The sequence below is a fragment of the Amphiprion ocellaris genome, chromosome 1, assembly GCF_022539595.1.
Source record: "Amphiprion ocellaris isolate individual 3 ecotype Okinawa chromosome 1, ASM2253959v1, whole genome shotgun sequence".
In the NCBI taxonomy this organism is placed as follows: domain Eukaryota; kingdom Metazoa; phylum Chordata; class Actinopteri; family Pomacentridae; genus Amphiprion; species Amphiprion ocellaris.
The window spans coordinates 28,796,160-28,820,978 of record NC_072766.1 but is presented as its reverse complement, the minus strand read 5'-3'; the positions used below and the strand labels follow the sequence as shown (position 1 = coordinate 28,820,978).

General features: G+C 39.8%; 1 protein-coding gene across 3 annotated transcripts in view; it reads left to right on the top strand.

Moving 5' to 3' along the window:
- phkb (phosphorylase kinase, beta) overlaps nt 1-24,819 on the top strand; it is a 227,019-nt gene that overhangs the window by 83,038 nt on the left and 119,162 nt on the right. For all 3 annotated transcript variants that reach the window (XM_023265994.3, XM_055012134.1, XM_023265996.3), the window contains 6 exons: nt 475-570; nt 7,796-7,993; nt 12,307-12,364; nt 14,124-14,201; nt 17,490-17,648; nt 18,005-18,099. In XM_023265994.3, the coding sequence (XP_023121762.1) occupies nt 475-570; nt 7,796-7,993; nt 12,307-12,364; nt 14,124-14,201; nt 17,490-17,648; nt 18,005-18,099 (684 nt within the window). The remainder of the gene's footprint in view (nt 1-474; nt 571-7,795; nt 7,994-12,306; nt 12,365-14,123; nt 14,202-17,489; nt 17,649-18,004; nt 18,100-24,819) is intronic.

Genomic DNA, 24,819 nt, shown 5'->3' with positions numbered 1-24,819 from the left:
GAAAAGGTTTGATTACTTCCCTTTGTAAGTAAAAAGCATAAACGGCTCCCCCTCCTCAACGTGTTTAAGTGCACTGAATGAACTAACTACTTCATGGTAGTAGCACTTCATTTCTGTACATGGAGTCGTCTGAAGTGGTAGGATGACTATCAACTTTGTTGTTCCAACACTCCCACACTGTATTTCAAACACATGTGCAAGCCAAATATATCAACCCAGTGTTGGTGCAAAACAGTTTTAATGTGCGGAGGTGTCAGGTGTGAGATGGTGCAGGCTTGAAAGCCATTTTAACTGTTTTGCTTGTTTGTTGTTTTTCTTTGGCTATATAGTGGAGAGCTTGTGCACTTGTTCATATTTGTGGGTGTTCACATACAGAACAGGAGACTATATGTTGCTGCTGTACCTTTGAACTATAAGTATAGTTCAGCTGTAACTGGGATGCTGTCTGTCTTTCTGTGTGTGTTTGTGCTGCAGGGCTGCTCCTGGTCTGTGATATTTGTGGATCTGGATGCCCACAACAGGAACAGGCAAACCCTTTGCTCCCTCCTGCCCCGAGAGTCTCGCTCCCATGTGAGTTCGTCCACCTCCCAAACCACAGTTACAAAACAGTACAGATACAAAAGGTTTAATCGTAGGCAATGACTGGCAGAGATTGTATACAAAACTGCAACTAAAATGAAATAAAAAAGAACAAAAGGAATAACGCATAATCTACAAGATATCAGCTAATGAAATATGAGACAATATGTTTGTGATATTGTTTGTAGCTAGTGATCTAGGGATGGTAATGCCAGTCAGTTCACTGATCATGGTTTTCCAGAGAATCAACCAAACTGACTTTAGTTATCCTATGATGTTGCACATAGCACAGCAAGCAGGTTTTCTTTTTTCAGAGTTTTTTTTCAACCTTGTAAACATGTTCTGAATGTGTTTTATTTATATGCTAGAAGACATCATGTGTGAAATATTGGCCTTGACTGAATTTCCACCTTACCAATTACAGTTTAAAAACAAGCAGAATGGGGTTTTCCAGATTTTTTTCCATCCATCCATCCATTATCTATACACCGCTTAATCCTCATTAGGGTTGCGGGGGGCTGGAGTCTATCCCAGCTGAATTGGGGCAAAGGCAGGGGACACTCTGGACAGGTCACCAGTCTATCACAGGGCTACATGTAGAGACAAACAACCAAGCACTCTCACATTCACAACTATGGGCAATTTAGAATTACCAATTTACCTGAGCATAGTTTTGGACTGTGGGAGGAAGCCAGAGTACCCGGAGAAAACCCACGCATGCACAGGGAGAACATGCAAACTCTATCCAGAAAAATCCAAGGCCCAGACTGGAACGCAAACCAGGGATCTTCTAGCTGCGCTAACCACCGTGCCTCTGTACAGCCCCCAGATCTTTATTCTTCTTCAAAGTTGCTTTCTGGTTTGAACCAAATGGCCAAATTACTTTTATAATACAACTTGCTATTGTGAAGCATAAAGTAGTTTTACAACAGTGTTTGAGCAGAGTTCTAGATGAGCTATTGTTCTCAGTCAGTGGGCAGCGAGACAGTGACTTCATGCATCAAAACATTCTAGACGAGGCAACACTATAATAATTATGTAACTGATCCACAGATATGAGTTGTTCATTGTTAAACCACTAACCAAAGAGAGACTTTAACAACTAGAAGATGAACTGCAATAAATTCTTGCGCAGATATCTATAGTCAGTGCAAGAAAAAGACAAGGTCTGCACACTACTGTGCTTCCACAGTATGTTACTGATAACTGCCATGGAACATTTTGAGTCGAAAAAAGTCTCAATCAAGGCAATCAAGTCAGGAAACAATTGGCTGCAGTCCAAGGCAGACAAATGTGTGTCTTTAAGCAAAGTATCAGCAGTCAGATGTGCTAGTGGTTGTGACTTTTGTCTTGTTCTAAACTTTAACCATGTTTATTTAGAAATAGCATTTTAGAAATCCTAACCCTTGCATTGTTAAAAGTCACTCAGACAATTTCATAGGACATAGCAGTACATAGAATAAAAATATAAAATAAAAGCAAATATACAGTCATGGAAAAAATTATTAGACCAACCTTGTTTTCTTCAATTTCTTGTTCATTTTAATGCCTGGTACAAGTAAAGGTACATTTATTATGACTTTGTGAAATGCATGGAAGAACATATATCATTTTTCTTTCAGACAAATATCTCCCCAGATACACCTAGTCTAGTAGTCTGGGATGCTCTTAAGGCGTACCTTAGGGGACAAATTATTTTCTACACTGCAAATTTGAAAAAAAAGGCCCACAAAGAACGATTAGAATTAGCCAACCAAATTAAGGAAATAGACTAACAATATGCTCAAGTTAAAAACCCACACATATAAAATGCGAGTGGAGCTTCAAACCAAATTTGATTTGGCCTCAACTCATCGCATTGAACGCCAACTTTTGAGAAGTAAGAGTTTGTTTTATATCCATGGTGAAAAATCGGAGGAAATTATTAGCTAACCAGCCGAGAGGACTCAAAGCAAAGGGGCATATTACGAATATTAAAATGGAGGATGGTAACATTACTTCAGATTCAGGAATTACTATTCTCAACTCTACACCTCTGAATTCTCGAACAATAATATTTTAATGGATAATTTTTTGAACCAGTTAAATATTCCCACGCTCTCCCCCTTACAGTAAAATAAGATTAGACGAACACATTACAAAAGAGGAGATAGATGTTGCTATTTCCTCGTTGCAGTCAGGAAAACCTCCAGGCCCCGACGGGTTTCCCGTGGAATTTTTTAAGGCATTTTCCTCACTACTCTCACCGCAGCTAGGCTCATTCAAGCAGGGCAAGCTTCCAAAATCATTTTATGAAGCATGTATCACTCTTATTGCAAAAAAAGACAAGGATCCGACAGAGTGCTATCCATATAGGCCAATCTCGTTATTAAATGTTGATGTTAAAATTTTGGCTAAAGTTCTAGCCCGAAGATTGGAGAACATCTTACCGTCTGTTATATCTGAAGACCAAACGGGCTTTGTCAAAAATCGATACTCTTGTTTTAACATTCGTCGGCCATTTGATATTTTGTATCTCCCCTCTGGTGTGGGTCCTGAATGTGTCCTTTCTCTAGATGTGGAGAAAGCGTTCGACCGGCTAGAGTGGGCGTATTTATTCGTGACTTTAAAAAGATTTGGCTTCGGCCCGAATTTTGTCACCTGGATCAAATTATTATATTCAAGCCCCACTGCTGCGGTCCTTACAAACTCAGCTGTCACAACCCTTTAACCTCCATTGGGGAACCCAACAAGGGTGTCCTTTAAGCCCCCTACTATTTGACCTGGCCATAGAGCCATTGGCATTAGCAATCCGCAGTTGCAAGAATATCTCTGGCATATGAAGAAATGGAGTGGAGCATAAGCCTTATATGCAGACAACCTGTTGAGTTTTATCTCATGTCCACATACCTCCCTATCCACCTGTTGTCTTTACTGAAAGATTTTGGCCAGTTCTCGGGTTACATAGAGCCATTGGCATTAGCAATCCGCAGTTGCAAGAATATCTCTGGCATATGAAGGAATGGAGTGGAGCATAAGCCTTATATGCAGACAACCTGTTGAGTTTTATCTCATGTCCAGATACCTCCCTATCCACCTGTTGTCTTTACTGAAAGATTTTGGCCAGTTCTCGGGTTACAAATTAAATTTAAATAAATCTAAACTTTTTTCTGTCAGTGAGGGGACGCCGGTATCAGACTATTCCAACTTCCCTTTTAGGATTGTGGAAAACAAATTCACTTACCTTGGTATTACAGTCACGAAAAAGCACAAGTGCCTTTTCAAAGAAAACTTTCTCACTCTACTAAACCACACAAAACGGTGCCTGACACAGTGTTCACCCCTTTCTACATCCGTGGTTGGCCGAATTAACTCCATCAAAATGAATATTCTCCCTAAATTTCTGTACATTTTCCAATCAATACCGACCTTCATTCCTAAATCATTCTTTGATACATTAGATTCTGTTATACCATCTTATAATAGCAAGGGCTAGCGCCCTCGGCTAAATAAGGTCCATCTCCAGAAACCTAGAGGAGAAGGGGGTATGGCACTGCCCAATTTTCATTTTTATTATTGGGCAATCAATATCCGCTGTCTTACTTTTTGGTCATATTTTCATAATCGATCTGACTGCCCTTCATGGGTGGCAATGGAGTTGGGTTCTGCTAAAAACCTTTCCATTCTAGCACTTCTTGGATCTCCACCCCCTCTCGCACCAAATATACTCATAGACAATCCAGTTGTCTGCCACACGTTGAGAGTGTGGGCTCAGTTCAGGAGACACTTTGGCTTCCTTGATTTGTGTCTCTCAAGTCCCATTCCCACCAACCATCTTTTTCAACCCTCACTACTGGACCCAACATTTCAGGAATGGCGGAGACTGGGTATTGAGCGCTTCAGAGATCTCTTCACGGATATTGATTTTGTATTGTTTGAGAATCTGGCTAGAGAGTTTAGTCTCCCAAAGTCTCATTTTTGTAGGTATCTATAAATAAGACACTTCCTCTGCTGTCAGATACCAGACTTCCCTCAGACACTTGATGTGAACATTGCTGATGCACTTCTTAATTTACAACCATCACACAAGGGTTTGATCTCCATTATCTACAATAAACTGCTAGGCATAAGGCAGGCCCCACTCAACACCATTAAAACCGCATAGGCGCAAGATCTGAATCTAACCTTGTCTGAGGACATGTGGGACACCATTTTTAAGCTGGTTAACTCGGGCACCCGTATAGCTCAACGCGTTGAGCGGGCGACCCGTGTACAGGGGCTGGTCCCCAATGCAGCTGGCCCGGGTTCAATTCCCGCTCGCGGCCCTTTGCTACATGTCTTCCCCCGACTCTTCTCCCTTGTTTCCTGTCTCTCTCTCACTGTGCCTATCTAATAAAAAGATGACAAAAAGGCCAAAAAAATAACTTTAAAAAAAAAAAGTTGGTTAACTCAGCTTCTCTCTGTGCCCGACACTGCTTGTTGCAATTCAAAGTTGTCACAGGACCCATATATCCAAATCAAAATTGTCTCGCTATTACCCAGATGTAGATCCCTGCTGCGACAAATGTAAGCAAGAGGAGGCTTCACTTATTCACATGTTTTGGAGTTGTCCTAGCTTGGAGAAATACTGGAGGGAAGTCTTCCAAACTCTATCCATAATTGTCAGCTTGGACTTGGAACCCAACCCTCTGATTGCTCTTTTTGGCACCGCAGATGATATCGATGTGCGCCTGACCCCTGCTAAACGCCGAACTCTGTCCTTTGCCTCTCTTCTGGCCAGACGTGCAATATTGCTGAGGTGGAGGGATGCTGCCCCGCCCACCCACGCTCAGTGGTTGAGAGATGTTATGTCTTGCTTAAACCTTGAAAAAATACATTACTCAATTTGTAACTCCAAAGAAAAGTTTCAAAAAATGTGGGAACCTTTTCTGGAATACTTCCATAACCTTCAAACTAGCTAGAGATTGGATCCCTTACTCACACTTTGTTCCTTGTTTTTACGTCAGCAATACCAAGTGTATAAATCAGTCCTCTCTTTGATGTCTCCTTTTGGTCAATGTGTGGGTTCATAATTTATACATATATTTATTTCTTTACTTTATTTCACTTTATTTATTTACTATTATCATTATTTTATTCATTTTTTACCTTATTAGATTGGAACCCGACATCCAGCTGTTACTTGTATCTCTCCAGGAATTATGTACAATTGATCTATTTGTCCAGTTGATTATTCTATGTAAAAGTCTTGCTTGGAAATGATGGGTGGGTTGGGTGGGTTAGATAATGTTTTTTGTTCTGTGTTGTGTTTTTGCTCTCTCCCTACTGTGCATGGACAGGATTATCTTTCTTGTCTTGAGCTGACTGTGTATTTTATAAACTTCCTGTCACTACTATATATCCGTACCATATATCTGTGGAAAAATTCAATAAAAATATCTTTGAGAAAAAAAAAATCAGCCATTTCCAGCTAGAATAGTCATTTACCACATTCACAATGTCTAGACTGTATTTCTGATTCATTTAATGTTATCTTCATTGAAAAAACTGCTTTTCTTTCAAAAATAAGGACATTTTGAAGTGACCCCAAACTTCTAAACAGTAGTGTTCATCTATTATATTTTTAACTTCTGTACTGTTGAGACAAATCCCCACAGTTGCACATTTAATGCAATTTGTACCCTTTTTTTCGTGGCTCGGAAAGCAGCTGTGTGCATAATCTCGAGCAAATGGTAACCTGCCTCGCATATGTCAAAAACCTCAAAGGTTAATTACACGCATCAAGCAAACCACGCGCTTGCGTCAATACGTCAATGGATATCAATTCAATAATGTGTTTCCCTCGCCATGCAGTCATTACACTGCCTATACCTGTGCTATTGATAAATCAGCACTGACAAGAAATGACAAAAATGAGAATTGACTGCAGAGCTGCAGGGCGGTAGAGCTGAAAAGACGAAATGGAATATGAACAGGAGGAAGCAGGAGCAAAATCATTCCTTCTCTCCACTCCACTACTTGCAGACACTTGAATGATCACATCCCTTTCTCTGTGTGCAGAATGTGTCAAGCAGAATGGCCACCATCACGCTGCGAGGAAATGAGTATAATTAGATGATCAGGGTGGCATTATAGCCATGTGACATTGACATTAAGTAGCTGGAAGGAAGGAGTGCAGAAAGGAGTGAGACACCAGCGTAGTGCAGGATCATATCAAGATAATAAAAATATCAATATAGTATCAGTACCTCTTGTAACATGTCAAAAGATTGAATTTCAATGTTCCTTTCTAGACACATTGAATATATGCACCAAGTGTGTTCTGCAAATTGATATCCCATTTCAGCTGCAAACGCCGAGGATGTTAACATGTAGATTGGAGTTGTAACAAGAAGTCAGAGCATAAAAGGGGATTGGACCAGTCAGACCTGCACCTGGCTCCTCTGTGAACTGCACAGATCTATGTAAAATGCAAAGTAAAATGCTCCAAAGCAGAAGAGCTGCATCACACAGTCGACCATACCTTAAACAGAAATCTAGTCCTTTCACTGCTCGACAGACAAGTTCATAACAGTGCATGTCAGAACATGTCACTGCAGTTATTTGGAACCTCAGTACCTAGACAGCAGAGTCCACACAGAATATGGAAAACAAGTCTGTTATTTTTGGAGTTTGTTATTTTCGCATCTATTAGTAAGGTTTAAATATTCATAGCTGTTTGCAGTGAAACTGAGACCTAAAAGCTCTCATTTCCATTGCTTAATAGACTAAACCAAACAAAAATTAAATGAGACAATTAGAGGACCCAGTCATAGTAGTTTGTCAAGCGTGATAACAATATTTATTCCTAATGATTGTTCAAATTGAAGATGATGCCTCAATTTCAGTAAGAATATGTGGTGTGCTGTTCATAACCCAGTGCTTTCAGTCCTATGCCACTAAAAGCCATTTAATTTGTATTGTACATGATCCTCAGGCACATGTAGATGTATTTGCTAAATGGTACAAGCTACTGACAGAGCAGACTCAGACGTTATGCTTATATCATTGTGAGCTACATGATTAGTGACTGTGGTTAGGATTTAAGTTTAGCTAATATTTTATAAATTTGTCACATTGATGGTTTGTTTTGTTATAAATCCACTCACCATAATAAAAAAAATAGTAACAATGGAACAGTGTTTCATTCCTTGGACGAGGTCTGTGAGTTGTAAAAGTAAACTCTTTTTCCTGGCAGAACACAGACGCAGCCTTGCTTCCAACCATCAGCTATCCTGCCTTTGCGGTTGATGATGACGCCCTCTATAGTCAAACCCTTGACAAGATTGTTCGCAAGCTACGGGGCAAATATGGCTTCAAACGCTTCCTTCGTGATGGATACCGTACCGCCAACGAAGACAAGAATCGCCGCTACTACAAACCTGCAGAAATGAAGGTAGTACATCAAAAAGATGTATTTTATTATGTATTATTCTGTCTTTCTTTTTGTTCTTTTCTTTTTTGCTGTTGCTCACCCTTTTAAGTTTAATAAGATGTTCAGCTGAGTGTTATCATTTTAACAGTTGAGATGTATGTAACATATTTGAATAATGTGCCTGAAATGAAGAAAGTAGATTGAAAATAACACAAACTATAAGGGATCCAGAATAAACCCCTGGAGAACTCCACTAGAGACAAAAAGAAGTAAGGCCCTCTCCAATTGAAGAATGTAACCAGTCAGAGAGGTGTGATCGCTAACATTTTAGAAATGTGTTAGAAGTTTTACAGACTGCTGATTCAAACGTTGTGTCAAGTCAGACACTCAACATTAGGAGATACAAATAAACAAATATAATGCTGCATTATCAGCAAAGCAGCAGCTGTTTGGGAGAGCACTCAACCATTATTAAAGTATCTCATTAAAATTCATAAGATTATATCATAAAATTCAAACTTCAAGATATAATATTTTTCACAAATGTATGTTGTGTTCATTTCAAGTAGCCATTTGCTAAACTTGACATGGTTAGCAATCCCTGAAAAAGTTCAGCAAGAAAGTGCTTGACATTTGAAAAGTTTTTGAAATGTTTAATCCTGTAAAGGTATTATCCTTTTATGATAATGCTAAGAGATCTCCCACTGACTTTGCCTCTCCCATTTCAAGTCTTTTAATCCTCCAAGTATTTCTCCCCAAATCTTCGTGTGCGTGTTTTAGTGAATGAGTGTATATCAGTGTGTGAGGTTGTGCATATATATGTAGGTGAATAACCATGCATCCGCTGTCCTTTTGCGAATCCCCTGTGATCCTGACGAAATGACAATGCATTCACTTAAGAATCAGCTCAGTGAGCGCACCAGGAGTGAACCACAAACTGGACTAACGCAAAACAAATCAGTGTGTTAGCTCTAGAACTAACCTCCCAGAGAGAGCTTGGAGAGGCAGATGGAGGAAACAACCAGGATCTGCAAGTGCAAAGTGAGGCGCAAATGGAGTTTCTGTCTCTCAGTTCTGCTGACTGCTAGAGAGTCACGTGTATTTAAAGAGTTCTTGAGCTCACCCGGCAGCAACAAGATTGCAGTGCTCTTTGGGTATGGACTATTGGACGCTTCATTCGAGAGGTTACTGAAATTGTCAGTTCTAGTTCAGTTTTTAAATATGTGGATTGCTTGTGACTAAAAGGTACTAATGAAATCAAACAAACCAAATAATGAGGCACTGAGGATAGAAGTCGTCACTTGATATGTCACAGAGGGCACTCATGGATCCTAACTCTGAGCCACTTTGAAATTAGCTTTATTTAATCCCACAGCTAAGAAACAAAGAAGAGGAATTTTCAGAGTATTTAATGCTTCAGTTCCTTCGAGCTCCATCCTGTTCTCAGTTCTAGCTGCAGGCAGACGGATAATTATTGTGGAAGACCCTGATCCCAGTTAAGTTTCATTATGTAAACCCATGATACACTTCTGCTGCCATTTCCCTTCCATCTACTAGTGGTGATATTTTTGCAACTACATCAGCAAAGAGTTCAAATGAAAAGAATTCAAGTGGTTACATTATCTATTACACAATGCAACAAATACTACAACAATACCATTATCTTTTGATGAATATTTAAACAAGCTGCTGATTGTTTTGATGTGAGAAAAGAAGCATTTGGCAGTTTCGGAGGTGTAACAGATTAATAAGCATTATAAACACATTATGCAGAAAGTGATAAGTAAAATGTTATGTGTTTCGAGTGATAAGCCGCCACACAGAGTAGTGAAATGCCACAGGTGTGTCTGACACTATGAGTTCTGTCTGGAGAAAGAGAAGACACAGGTAGACCAGGTCTCCCTGCAGAAGACATTGACTGAAGTTGTTGTTTCCGTTTAAGAGAGAATTCACAGCAGGGCAGACGTTTGTGCTCCCTGTCTGTTTACCATTGACAGAGTGCAGCAGCAGCAGCAGCAGCAGCCTGTGTGATAGACAGTTTTACCAATCAGTCAAGCTGCTCAAGCACAAAACACCAGGGATCCCTCCCTGTTTACAGCCTCAATGGGCCAAGAGCACAGGCCTCATTGGGTGACTGCCTCAGCTCTCCCTTTCTCTCACTCCATATGCCACTAAATACACCCTCCCCTCTTCTGTTCCTCTTTATGCACTCTCCTGACTTTCATTTTTCTCTCCCTCATCCCTCTCTCTCACCACCTGATAGCTACGTATTCCTGTCATCTCTGTGGAAATACACAGTTTAAGGCCATGCATATCTGCATAATCACAGGGTGCAGAAATGAACCATTAAAAGAAGCACATTCATATAGACAGTCATATCTGATCAGTGATTGTGAAAGCAGCTTCTGAATGCGAGTGCATGCGTGTGTCAGCTCCACCAGGCATTTGTTATTCAATTAGCATGTAATCTCTGTTGTTTTCCATCAGTGAGGAGATTATTGCAAAAGATGAGGGACAGAGATATTCGGGACTAATGACATTTATGGAAGGATGGACTCAAATGCACAGGCACAGGCACACAGAGTTTGTATTGATGAATTTAAAAGTGGCTAATAAACATCTGCAGCTTGCTTGATAGTTTTACAAGCTGACCTTGATGATTTGTAGAGCTCATACAAATTTGGTGACAAAAAGAAGGTTATTGTGCAGGCACAGTGTTTTTGAGCTGATCCTCTTTAGGTGGTCATTATTGGAATGAATAAGTCTCCGATTCACTTCACTGTGTTTTCTGCATGTGACTTGTAACCAAATGACTTCAGGTTTATGTGTGTGTGACAGTACACACATATGTGGTGTGCTCTTTATAATAGGATTTCTGGTTGAGTGAGATTCAGAGAATAATCCAGCAAGCAATTGTGCTGGTTCAAGTGTTTGTTGTGGAAAAATTCTCTATAGCTGCTGCCACACACTGCCTTTGACTTCTTTGCATTCAGTTAACGGTCAGTTGATCAGTCAGTCAAATTGCTTATTAGGTGTTTATGTGGGAGAAGTTTAATTAAATTTAAAACCTGAATAAACTGAATGAATATGGTCCATACAGAGTGCAAGGGCTCAATGAGTGGTTTTATATGTATTATAATGTAGAAAGTCATATGTGATGGTTCTCGTAGTCATTGGTTCCCACTCCAACTGAACTCCAAAGGGTTATTTTTGTGTTGGATGCTTCAAAACACTAAGTGAGGGAATATATTTTGGATGAATGCTGTTCAGTCACAGACCCACAGACTAGGGGAATCTATGACAAAGAAGCTCTTTTGAAGGCTAAAGGTGGTCCGACATCTTACGTTTTAAACTAAGCTTAGCTTTTTAACCTAACGTTTCGTGTAATTCAGACAGCATGGGCCTGTCTGTTCCAGCCAGTGTGAAAACTGTCAGTCAAACTATCAAGTAAACAACTGAACCAAAACCAAACAGTCTGTGATATGTTTGCGATGTGAAAGTGTGCCAGTCACAGGATTTTAAAGGAACATCTGCAGCATGAATTCAAAAGCTGAATTATCATTAAATCCATCTTTTGAGTGTGAACGGGGCCTTCCAATCTGAATGAGAAATATATGGCATGCACTGATTAGCCACAACATTAAAACCGTCTGCTTGATGTTGTTTCAATCCCTGTTATGCCACCAAAATGGCTCGAGACCCCAGACCATGAACAGAGACATCTGGGAATGTCCAGTGGTGTCTGGCATTGGCACCTTGTTAGCTGACACTTTGAGTCCTGTGGGTTGCCAGGCCTGTTCTGGTACATCCCATGGATGCTCAGTCAAATAGGGATCTAGTAAACCCGATGGCTCGATCACCCCTTTTGGACTGTTTGTTGTTCCTGACCACAATAAACAGTCTTTAATGACCAGTCTTTGCTGTGTGGAGGGGTGCATTGTCCTGCCAGGGGAGGCCGCTGTCATTGAGAGTGTTGCTGCTATAGGGGGTGTACTTGATCTGCGATATCCACATGACTGCCAAACTCTTTGTAGAGTCAGCATTGTCTTGTTTTTCTGTACCATAAATTTTCTGACACTTTAGACATTCAAATGTTCTCCACAAACAAATACAGCTTATTATTTAAAAAAATGACCTTGAAAGGTAGTATTATTATTCCTCTCTGATGTGTTAGCCTTCACCACAATATCACATCTTCTATGGCTTTCTCCATGCCATACTTTTACATATTCAGTGCTTCTAAAGTTCTGTGATCCGCTGCTTGAAAGTCCTTGTGCCACTCTCCTCTGTGAAATGGAAAAGCAATAATTCCATTCTTCTCTGTCTTCTTCCAGCTTTTTGATGGAATCGAGTGCGAGTTTCCCATATTTTTCATCTACATGATGATTGACGGTAAGCCTTGTTCTATTCACCACTGCTATTATGATGCCTCAAGTGGGTCATTGGCAAGATAGAAGCCAGACTTACAGCATTTGACAGGGAATTGCATTTTAGTGTTTGCTAGATTTAGACGACTTAAAGACACTTTTGAAAAGATGCGATTTGTGATTTTTCGTGTGAATGTAAGGGAATGGGCAGAAATACATTGAAGAGGGCAGTAGTGTGAATTCACACATCATTCAATCATCCCCCCATGCCTATTTACACTCCACTGACATATTTAGGACTAACGGACAATCTCAAAATATTCATTTTATGGGTCCATCCCTTAACAGATCTATTAAACTGATCAAAAAAGCTAGATCCCAGTCAAAAGCAAAACAGACGTTAACAGAAGTTAAAAGTAATACAGTAAACTGCTCTAAAACTGTCTTGTATACATGCTACGATTTTAACCAACAGTACATACTGGACTCTAAAGAACATGCCTATCTGTTGCAGTGATGCATGAAATAGCACAGGCCTGTTTGGGAACACTTTGAGCTAAAGCCAGCATAAGCAGAAATCAGGAAAATCCCATGCATTTGCATTTATAGAACAGCCAATAAGAACACGCTTTATCTGAATAAACCTGTGATTGGTCAAAGTCTCATGTGACAGGCTAGATTTCCTAAAAAAATAAAAACAGACAAGAAGAGATACAGAAGTCTAGTTTTCTCTCAGACCACTTGAACTGCGATATTTTAAAAGATTATTGGGGATTTCTTTGCCACCTTGAAATGGTCAGATTATTGTTTGGTCTTGTTGTATGCTTCACTTACAAATCACACACGCAACATGTTTTGAGAAACAACAGATGAAATAACTGTGTATGTGAAATTTGTAATGATGAAATCACAGATAATTCTCAGTACCCACAGCTTTACAGAGCATGTTAGTGTCTTTCAGCTCATTTCGCTCACTCTAATCATCATATTTCCAGTGAAACACGAGTGAGAAGAAGATGGCTTTGCTGTACACTGTACAATGTCAACCTAGCATCAAACTGCAAACATAGGCAGCAGCTCAAATGTGAGCATTGTGGAGCACAACCATATGGATAATCCTCGCCTCACGAAACCTAAATTACCTGCTTATTTAAGGCTATTTCTGTTGTACTGAAAGATGAATTAAAATACATTTAAAAGCAACTTTTTTAAATATTGCATACCCAGTGTAAAACAGGAAAAATAAAGAAAGATAAAGTTAACCCTGTAATGCAGTCCACTGTGTGATGGGAGGCAACGAAGAACTGACTTTATACAGAAAATTAAATCACATGCTCATACACACACAGCTGTTCATCACTTCAGTGAATGTTACATTGACTTATATTATTTTTCTGGAGACCTAAACAGTCATAACTTGCCTAGCTCTAAATCTAATCTCACCCTTACTTTAAACCAAATCCATATACCAGTTCATCTTATTGGAACTTGCTCTCAGTGAGGAAATTCAACCTTCTTGTGGAGACACCACAAGAAGGTTGAATTTCCTCACTGTGTGTGTAAATTGATACATGCTCCCATAGCACGAGTTATATACAAATATACACCCACACAAAGGTGGTAAAACATAATCATGTATATATGTTCATGGAGACATATACACAGGACTCCTACTCCCCTACACATATGTACACAATATACAGTCCCTGTTGAGCACACTATTGAATGAGTGTGTGTGTGCCTGTGCGTGCGTGCGTGTGTGTCTGTGTGTGTGTGTGTTATAGGAGTGTTCAGAGGAAACAAGTCTCAGGTCAAAGAATATCAGGACCTCCTTGAACCCATCATCTTCCATTCTTATGAGGGTGAGTAATCACATCAATACAAACACGTACACAGACACATGTGCAGTGACCCATGAATAGGAAAAATTACAAACACATACATATAACTTTATCTCATTTGGCATATCAATTTGGTTCATTTTAGAACTTTAGATTCTCCCTCTCTCCCTCTAGCAGTGAAAAACTTTCACTTACTAAATCCCTTCATAGATATTCATATTCCATATACTGCAACTGAGGCTCAGAGGGCGTCATATTTAAGTGAACTTTGCCTTTCCTCATATGCAAAAAGCATGGCTTCTCTTGTATATTCACCTACCACTGCTGTGAGGAGAGACAGTTAAATGATAGGGGTGTGAAGAGCTTTGAGTTTCTATTGGTCTGTTCATAATAAAACAGGAGTGATTGGAGTGCGAAGAGGATAATGATGTGAGACAGACCTGACTTCATTTGACCCAGATGTCTCCACAGAGCCTTTGTACTGGTTTTGTATGAATTAACAAAACTCGCGAAGTTAATTGGCTGGGTTTAAAAGGATAACACTTTTTCTCTTATTTTCCATTAATGCTCATGAAAAGTCCAAACCCACAAATGTATTTGCTGCAGTCAGAAGCTGCTATTGTGCCTTCTGCTACAGATTTGCCCAACCTACCAGTAGTCATGGCCTCTTATTGTTTTCAATGATACATGCAGGGTGCTGCTATACAGTTGTGAATGGGCAGCAGTAACTACAATCATGCTATTCTTCAAGTCAGTATTTTCCAGACACTCAGGCTAGAGTCACAGTGAACCGCCTAAAGTATACAGGTACCATTTTGTGTCCCTGATATTTATCCCATCAAAGATACAATTACCTGCTCAAAGAGGACAAAATGTAGCTTAAAAATTAGACTGAATTCGTACTCAGTTTCAATTTCACTTCATTTGATGTAATATTTAGTTGTTTTTTTTTATAGTTAATAGTTATGCAGTGATGCATCTGTTTTGCCATATTTTGTTGACTGTAAAAGATATATGCCATTGTAGCTATGTAAATAGAATAACAACAACCTGTATGTTAAGCAGGGCTGCACAGAGGTTTGGTGGTTAGCACTTTCGCCTTGCAGCTAGAAGATCCTGGTTTGTGTTCCCGCCTTCTCGGGATCTTTCTGCATGGAGCTTGCATGTTTTCCTCGTGCATGCGTGGGTTTTCTCTGGGTACTCCGGCTTCCTCCCACAGTCCAAAAACATGTTCGCGTGTTAACTCTAAATTGTCTGTAGGTGTAAATGTGAGTGTGATTGTTTGTCTGTACATGTATCCGTGTTATGGACTGGTGACCTGTCCAGGGTGTCCCCTGCCCCCCTGCGACCCTAGTGAGGATTAGGCGGTGTGTAGATAATGGGTGGATAGATGTATGTTAAGCCTCTGCACCCCGCCAAACAAACTGTAAAGACAGGACGAATCACTTAATTTTTTATATTTCTGATGGTCCATGAGTGATGTAAGATTCCATCAGAAAAAGTAACCAAAAATATGCTTAAAAATGTGATATTTCATCAAAATCGCATGTCATGCCTCAATCAAAAGTTCACCAAAATAAACCCTTTGCCTTAGGTCCTGTTAAAACAAAAAAAAATGGCACTAATTAGCACAAATGAGAAGCTATGATTAACTCAGCAGACTAACAGTCACATTAAAAAATTCTGACAGTTTTCAGGTGAACTGCAGATGATGCTAAGACAGAACAGAGTGGAGACAACAAGAGGGACTCCGAGGAAAATAAAACACAGTGGATCACTAAAATAAATGCAGCGTGTCTCAAAAAGGCTGTACAGAGGAGCAGGTTGTTAGAAGATATATTCAGCATGGTGAAATTTCTCATGTGTCTTCCAGCCTAAGTTGGTCAGCTTAAAGTACAAATTTCAACACATCTGACACACAAATTTGTGTCCTTATCATTTTTCCTCTGAGACAGATCAGCCGCCAAGGAACATTATGCACATTTTAGGAAAGGTTTGTGAAAATGCACTTTTCAGTATTTCTTCTATAGCTCCTACAGTCTTGATTGGTGGCATTAGAGCATCTTTGGAAAGAACCCATATTAATGGTCCACTCACATGTTTTTGTAAATTCTTAGATGTTAGGATGTTCTTCCAAAGTGCAAAATTGGTTGAAAAATTACACGTTTGAACTGTACTACTATGTGAAATTGTTGCTACATTCTTTGCGTGTCACTGCTTCACTCTTATTGAAGTCAGTCTTCTGTCATTTCCGTAATCAGTGATTCAGTCAAACACACAGGAGGTGCTGCCTTAACCGAGTCTCCAAAATTATGTTCCTAAGCAACTAAACTGCATTCTAAATTGTGTTTTCAGAGAAACGCATTCTGCCAAATTACATATGTTTGTGAGGGAAATATATATATTTTTTCCATTAATGTATCTTTCCCATTTACTTTACTGGTTTACTTTTGCTCCTTTTTTAGCAAACCAGTCATTTATTAGATGGGATTTGTCAGTCTGGTAAGTCAGAAAAAGTAGGAGAAACTTCAAACATGAACACCTAGTCAATTCTATTTTTCCTAGCCCGTCTGGTATCTAAACTAAACCAAACTTTTAACATGTGAAAGTGTCTACAAAAAGCATTATATTTTCATAAACCTCATCATATAGATTTTGGCCTAATCCTACCTAGAAAGCAAATGAAAACCCAAAAATAAACAACAGCAAATGAAACTTAAGTCAAATGGCGCGTGTCCACAATGACATTTTTAGACATGAGGGTTCTCACCACTTCCCAACATTAGACACTTGGTGGGTGTACAACTATGTAGTGTCTCAACAGACAGCTGACAGGTTTTCTTCAGCATTAATGCAACACAAAGTACACCCTCCTGCAGCCCCACAAATACAGACTGCACCTGACTGGATGAATACTTTACTCATGGGCTGTCTGCTCCTGGATTTATAACAAGATCAACATGGTGGCTTGTTTAGAAACCTTTTTTGTGATATTTCGGTAAAATTTTGGGGGGATTTTTGCAGAGGATTTGAGTGGCAGCCAGATGCACCAGAGTAGCCGAGACCTCAACTTTTTGCAGGGAATGTCCTATCTCTTGAAACACATCACAATGCTACCAGAATGCCTTGCATGACTGTTTACATAGAGAGTAAATAGGAACCCTTGAAGTGACAAATTGTGCAGAAGTGCAGCCTTAGGCTAATGGTTGCTCGTTTTTCACGGAACACGAATCCTGGTCTTCTGGATTCTTTCAACCTGGTGAGAAAGTACTAGTACACAGATCTCACAGTTCTTGTCTCTCACACCAGGCCATGCTGTGATCCCCAAATATTACTATGTACCAGCTGATTTTGTGGAGGCAGAACAGAACAAGCATGGTAGCCAGAAGCGGTTCCCCAGCAACTCTGGCCGTGATGGGATGGTCTTCCTGTGGGGTCAGGCCCTGTACAACATTGCTAAACTGTTGGGTACGTCTATGTGTGCTTTGGTATGCTGACTATAATATTTACATATTAACTATCTACACCATCAACAATCCTTCGCCAAAATCACAAACTCCACCTTTATGGTCATAATTGTTATGATTACACCTCATGATTTATGTCAGACAGTAGTTCTTTTTTTTATTATTTATGACCAGTTAATGATTTTAAATACATTTCACTGACATGAATCCTAGGACACAGTTTGACCCATCCAGTGAGTGTATTTGTTTGGGAAATGGATCTTTTCCCTTGTACCCTTGTTTTCTTTGTCAGTGGAGGCGTGTATATGCATGTTAATCGTTTTTATATCTACCTTTGTGTATGTGCTCACTCTCCAGTGGATGAGCTGATCAGTCCGAAGGATATTGATCCCATCCACCGCTACGTGCCCCGGCAGGACCAGCGCAATGTCAGCATGCGCTACTCGAATCAGGTGCGCTTTAATGTAAATCTGACTGACTTTGTCACTTGACTCTCATCTGAATTCTGAATACTAATTTCACAACTTGCCCTTTTGAATACTTAAATTGTACTTGTATAATAGAATTATATATACACACACAGTGGTGGAAAAGTTTTCCGACACCCCATACATTTGCATATACATTGCATTAAGAATCACTCTTAGGTGCACTCTTTAGGTGCAATTTCTTTGAGTACAATCATAGCCATACTACTAAACAAATGACTAAAAAAGTCGTTAAAAACTTAAAATTAGTTGGTTCCATGAAAATAAGAAATTTTGAGCATTGGATCACTTTGGTAGAATTTAGTTTTGTTAGCTTTTATAAATCATACATCCATCTATCCCAGGGAATGAGAAACAACACTCAAGGAAAAGTTTAAGGTTTTTATTTACATTATATGAAGAAATAGCAAAGCGGACTACAAACGGATGTGACAGATTTTCACACTGAATACCAACTAAGCAAAACAGGAGAACAGAACCCTTTATTGGACAGGCGAAAGAATTACACTAATACAAATTTATGGAAGTGACAAGTTGTTACACAGAATACAAGGTAAGGTGAACAGGAGAAGTAAACCCTGTAACGGGCAGGTGGAAATCTTACTCTAATTCTAATTTAACAGGAACGAAGTGGCTTCCTCCCACAGTCCAAAAACATGTTCGCGTGTTAACTTTAAATTGTCTGTTGGTGTAAATGTTACTGTGATATTTTTGTCTGTACATGTATCCGTGTTATGGGCTGGTGACCCGTCCAGGCTGTCCCCTGCCCCCCTGCGACCCTAGTGAGGATTAGGCGGTGTGTAGATAATGGGTGGATAGATGTATGTTAAGCCTCTGCACCCCCCCACCCAAACAAACAAACAAACAAACAAGGTACAACCTAGGCAGAGCTAAGGTACACAAGAAATACTACAAAGGAATACTACAGCAGAAAATCTAGGCTACGTAGAATTAACCAGGACTCGAAATGCTCCACTGAATAGGGCGGCTAAACAACCCAAGGAATATCTTAGTACAATCAATGATAGTACTAAGCAGGGTATACGAGAGAGCACAGAATCAGTACAAAGCGGTGTACCATTACACAACAATACCAAGTTTACAGAAGCAAATACACGAACCCGAATCTAACAACACTCAAACTACCAGCCTGTCTCAGTACTGGGGACTTAGCTGACAGAGAACTGAGTGGGGAACTGGAGAGGTTGTCGGCAGGTGCAGAGGTAGACGGTGGTGTGGCATGGAGTGGAGTAGGAGACGGCGTGAGGTGGCACATGGTGGCCAGAACCAGGTGAGGCGTGAATGGTCCGAGACAGGGAAGGATCCAGGAGACAAAGTGGCAACGGACGGCTGAGGCTTGAGGTAGATGGATGGAAAATGGCTCGAGCAGGTGAGAGTCCAGGCTGGAAAGGAGCACAAAATGAGGGTTAGCTGAATGCAAAAACCCCAAGGAGCTGAACTGAACTGAGAGCAGAACTAACAGTTGCTTGTTCACGGTCCAGCCTCAAGTGTTGAGTGAGGTCTGCTTTTATGACCCAGGGCATAGATGATTGAACCACTCCCACCTGCTCTCTCCAGGTCAGCTGATTACTGATGCAGAACACCTGCTGCCTCCTGCTCCAGCTGCACCTGCAAATTAACTCCGAAAGAGCAGGGGAGAATATTGCCACTATCTGGAGCCCATAGCTGGCGGCATGACATATACGTGTTTATAATTTCAAATTTAAAAATTTTTAAAATAGGACAAATAGAAAAAAAATGATTTTGATGATTTAAAGCCTGGATTTAGTTAGGGTTTCCACTGTATGGCACATAACATGAGTTGTTGAAGGACCTTCAGAAAGTTGAAAATCCATATATTCATTCTGTTTTCATAGTTTCTGGGTGTGATAAATGGTGTAATTTTGATGGTTCTTTTTTTTAGGAATGTAGATTTTTATTAATAAAAAAAAATATTTTTTATAAACTAATAGTTTAAAATTATTACAAGACAGACAGACAGACGAACCAACACTTCCTTGACAGAGTAAAAACTGTCAATTTCATTTATATCCATCTGCAGTTGTCATCTGTCTACTACATTCGCAGATTACTGCTAACTCAAGTGCAATTACAGTGATTATATTCAACATTTTAAGACTTTTTGTACACTTAAGCACTTTCATTGTCTTGAAAGTGGTCTATTATGGGATGGCTACACCGTTTGCCGGTACCAGAACTGTCATAGCTAACATTAGCTCTGGTGCTAACAGCAACATGTTTTGCACTGAAGTGATACTGTCAGCTTAAAGTGCTGTGGTGATCAGAAAACTCTTCGTTGCACAATTTGCACACAGCCATGCTTTTATCCAAGCTGCCATTGGGAAGAAAACTTTCCACCCAACAAGCTCAACGCGGTCTCGTCTTCCTTCACCATTCACCAAAATTTCTTGACCCTCACTCAGTTCGTTCTGCGCCCTTTTATAGTCTGCATTAGCCAGGCTAATGGGCCGGTAGTTAGATGGATCTAGGGAATCCCTGCCTTTCTTATGGATGACCGAAATTATTCATTCATTGAGAGTTTCAGGCAGCTGACCAGCTGATAATGACCCTGAATACATTTCTGTTAAGACAGGTGCTAAGACATCAATACAGCTTGTAATACTCTACAGGGAAACCATCTAACTCTGGGGCTTTACTTGACTGCATTGATTGAATAGCTTTCTTAACCTCCTCCTCTCTAATTGATGCTTCCAAATTCTGTACTTGTTCTGGGGACAGACTCGGGAACTGTATCTTTGAAAACCATGTTTTCAATTTATCAGGGCTGAAAACTGTGTCTGATGTATAGAGAGTTTTGTAAAAATCCATGCACACCTGGTTAATTTTGTTGGTGACTCTCTTTCCATCATTTCCTTTAATACCAGGTATTGCATTTGCAGTCTCCTGCCTTGTCAGTTGTCTAGCCAACAGTTTACCAGCCTTCTCTCTGCTTTCATAGAAGTTGGCTTTAAGCCTAAACATGCCATACTCAGCTTCCTTACAATATATAGAATTTAGGCTATACTTCAGCTCACACCTGTTTCAATAAATCTTCACTGTAGTTTTCTGACAGTTCTCTTATCCTCCAGCTTACTGATAGTCACTCTTTCTTGTTTCATTCTTTTTGATGCTTCTGCAATGATTTTGCCTGTAACAAATGCCTTTGAAGCCTCCCATATAGTACCTATTTTTGAGGTAGACCCTATGTTTATCTGAAAGAAGCTTCTTCTGAGAGTGTTTGTTTAACACAGTGTTTTGTAGAAGAGATGTGTTGAGTCTGCACCTATTACTTTTGATTTTTTCTAAGCAAATAGACACACAGAGCTCTACCATTGCATGGTCAGTTAGTGCTATGACACCTATCGTACTATCAATAACTGATTCAATCAGGTCTTTAGAAATTAGAAAATAATCTATTCTACTGTGTGACTTATGATTATGTGAGTAAAAAGTATATTCCTTCTCAGTGGGATTCATCAGTCTCCAGACATCAACTAAGCCAAGGTCCTCCTGGAGTTGGTAAATTGATACTCGGCCCCTGATTAAAATCCCCTCCAAGTATATATTATATTTTTTTATATATATATATATATATATATATATATATATATATATATATATATATATATATATATATATATATATATATATTTATATACATCAAGTTTCCCAAGAAGTCCATTGACTTTGTGGGAAAAAAAACAGGGTCATCCACATTAGAGGCATAGATATTACATAGGTTTTAACTTTCTTTCCATTTATTACAGATTCAATACAGACAACTCTCCCTTCTTCATCTTTGTGCTCCTGAAGTAGTACAAATTTCAATTTCTTATGCACAAGTATTGCGACGCCTTGTTTGTTACTATCAAATGAGCTATGAAAAACATGGCCCACCCAGCCCTTTCGGAGTTTCATTGCCTCTGAGTTTTTCATATGCGTCTCCTGTAAGAGCACCACATCTACCTGCCTTGATTTAAGATAAAGCAGACACTTTTTCAACTTAGTGGGATTCTGTGTCCCATTTATGTTCCAGGATATTATATTACTCTAATATCACTGTTATTACTCTGCATAGCTATAGACATGATGCTCCATCATGTTGCACTTCCACCACCCACCAGTAGGAACAAAGGGGAAAAACAAAAGGAAACAAAAGGAAAAATATTACATTTTTGATAAAGATAGAAAATGTACCTAAGTTGTCAAAACCAAACATACTCAAATATGAACATACCCTTGAACCTAGGGTAAACAACACTGCCACCCTTTCTTCACCCACAATCCCCCACAAAATCTGCCCATCCAGCGCTGTGGGGGAAACCCCTCCATTGATCTGGTCCATGAGGCGCTGATCCAATGGCTACCATACCATTCTCCTAACCCCAATATTTAAGCCCAGCATTAACAGAAATATTCCGTACATGTAAAGCAAAGCCTCAAAATGAAATAAAATTAAATTAGATTTAAAAAAAAAAAAAAAAACACACCTCTAAACTGTAGCCTAGGCCTGCTTAGGAAATGTCACATTCTTGTTATTTTGATAAGTAATTACAAAAGATAATAGTGTCAAGTCTGAAAATAATTTTGAAAATGCCTGGCATCAGATATCAAAAGAGGAAAAAAAAGAAAGAAATAACCCACAATAACACCCCCAGCAATAAATAGCACATAGGCTATAGGGTTATGGCTACTGAAAGATCTGTCACCTGTAGAATATGCATCTGCGTTAAGAAAAGCCTACCCACAGTCAGAGCCTTACGTCTCCTTATTGAGGAACAACAGCGCCTTCTTTTGGTCTTCAAAAGTCATTTTCTTCCCCTTCCAAGTGAAGAAAAGTTTTCCTGGGTAGGCGAATGTGAATTGAATGTCTAGCGCATGAAGTTTTTTTCTGGATGTCAGTGAATCTCCTCCTCTTCTCAGCAACCGCTTTTGTCGCATCAGGATAAAATGACAATTTGGACCCTTTCCATTCCAGTGCAGTCCTGCTCATGTATTTCCCCTTAGCAGCGGTCATCACTTGATCCCTCTCCAGTAGAGAATAAAATCTCATAACAACCAGCCACGGGGGGGAATCTTTATCTGTCAATGGTGTTCCCGGTCGATACACCCGCTGCAGCTCATTGTCAGCTAGCTTCCCTCCCAAAACGTCGTCAATGAGCTGACAGGCTCTCTCTCAGATTCTCGCCATCACTTTCCTTTAGTCCGATCAGCCGCAAATTCAGTTGTCTGTCCCTATTTTCTGCATTTTGCAGGACTCTTTCCAACTCGTCATAACACTTAGCTCTTTTCTGTAATTCAGTGGTCAGTCTGGTATTTTCAGTTTCCAAGTCCATAATTCGAACCATCTGCCTCATCCAGTCTGTCATATATGGCCGCGATGTCCATGCTAGTTTTAGCTTGTGCTGACTTGACATGGGAAACATTCTCTTGTAGCTCTTTAAGTATATTGCTGACCTGAGCCATTTCTTGCATTGTTTTCTCCAGTGTCGCCTGAAGTCCGGCAGCTGCATCAGTTGCAAGGCTAGGAACTCGGGCTGAGTTGGATCTTGCCTTCGATGCTGCGCTAGCACCATTAGCCAAGCTAGCATTGTTTATTCTTTGCTTAGCTTCTCTGCTCTTCGAAGTAGAAACCATGAAGGGAGGAGAAACGGCTTGAAATAAACACGCCTAATCATAGTAGATAGTTGTTACACTGCACTTTATATATCGTTGTAACATAAATTATAGGCTTTAACTATAGAATGTACATGAGAATAGGAGAATCTCTGGGGAGGAATGTTCGAGACAGCCATCTCCTTCAGCAGTCCCACGTGACCCCCAAAAATGCACAATATTTCAAGAATCAAGCAGGGTTGAAGTTAGACTGTTAGATTGTTCTAATCAGGCTTTTTATCCACATACTTTAGTTCGTCCTCACTAGAGTTAATCCTGATAGTTTATGCACCTGTTTGTAGCTGTTTGTTGTTCTTAATTGATCTAAGATGTTCATAGGTTTAGGTGGTATAAAACGTGATTGATACTCACTTAAATACGAAGTAAGCTGCAACATATGTTTAAATAAAACATCAGTCTTGTAACATGTCCACATATCCAGTCGAGCTAGACTTATACTTGATTCAGACAGGTGACAGAAGTTGCCCTGTCGAGAACTAGAGGCATAATGGATGTATCTTACATGATTAAGGCATGTTGTACTTTTTTGTGTAATTCCCCACTGCAACTTTGCTTACTTTCTTTTTGAGAGTTTGAAAGTGGGCTGCAGATATGCTTGCATTGGAGATATATTGATAGATTGTATTTAACAGTTGGATGTAGTCATCGTGATTGTCCCTCTTGGTTTGTGGACACCTTTTTACCGCCATACAGTTGTCATGAATGAGCTATAAAGACCAAAACTGTTTATGGTACCAGGTGGTTTGTTTTTGCTGTAAAGTTGATATTTTCACATGATGTCGATGGGAATTGACTCTCTTTGGAGCATTTGACACTTACACTTTGGCTTCATTCTTCAGCTCTGGACGTTGCTGCTTGGTCATGAGTGCAGAGGACATCACTGTAAATACATGCATGTTGCTGAAAAGGAGAAAATTAATGAGCCAAACAATACCTCTGCTTCCTCAGTGTTTTCTTACTGCTCCATTTTCTGCCTACAAACTCCAC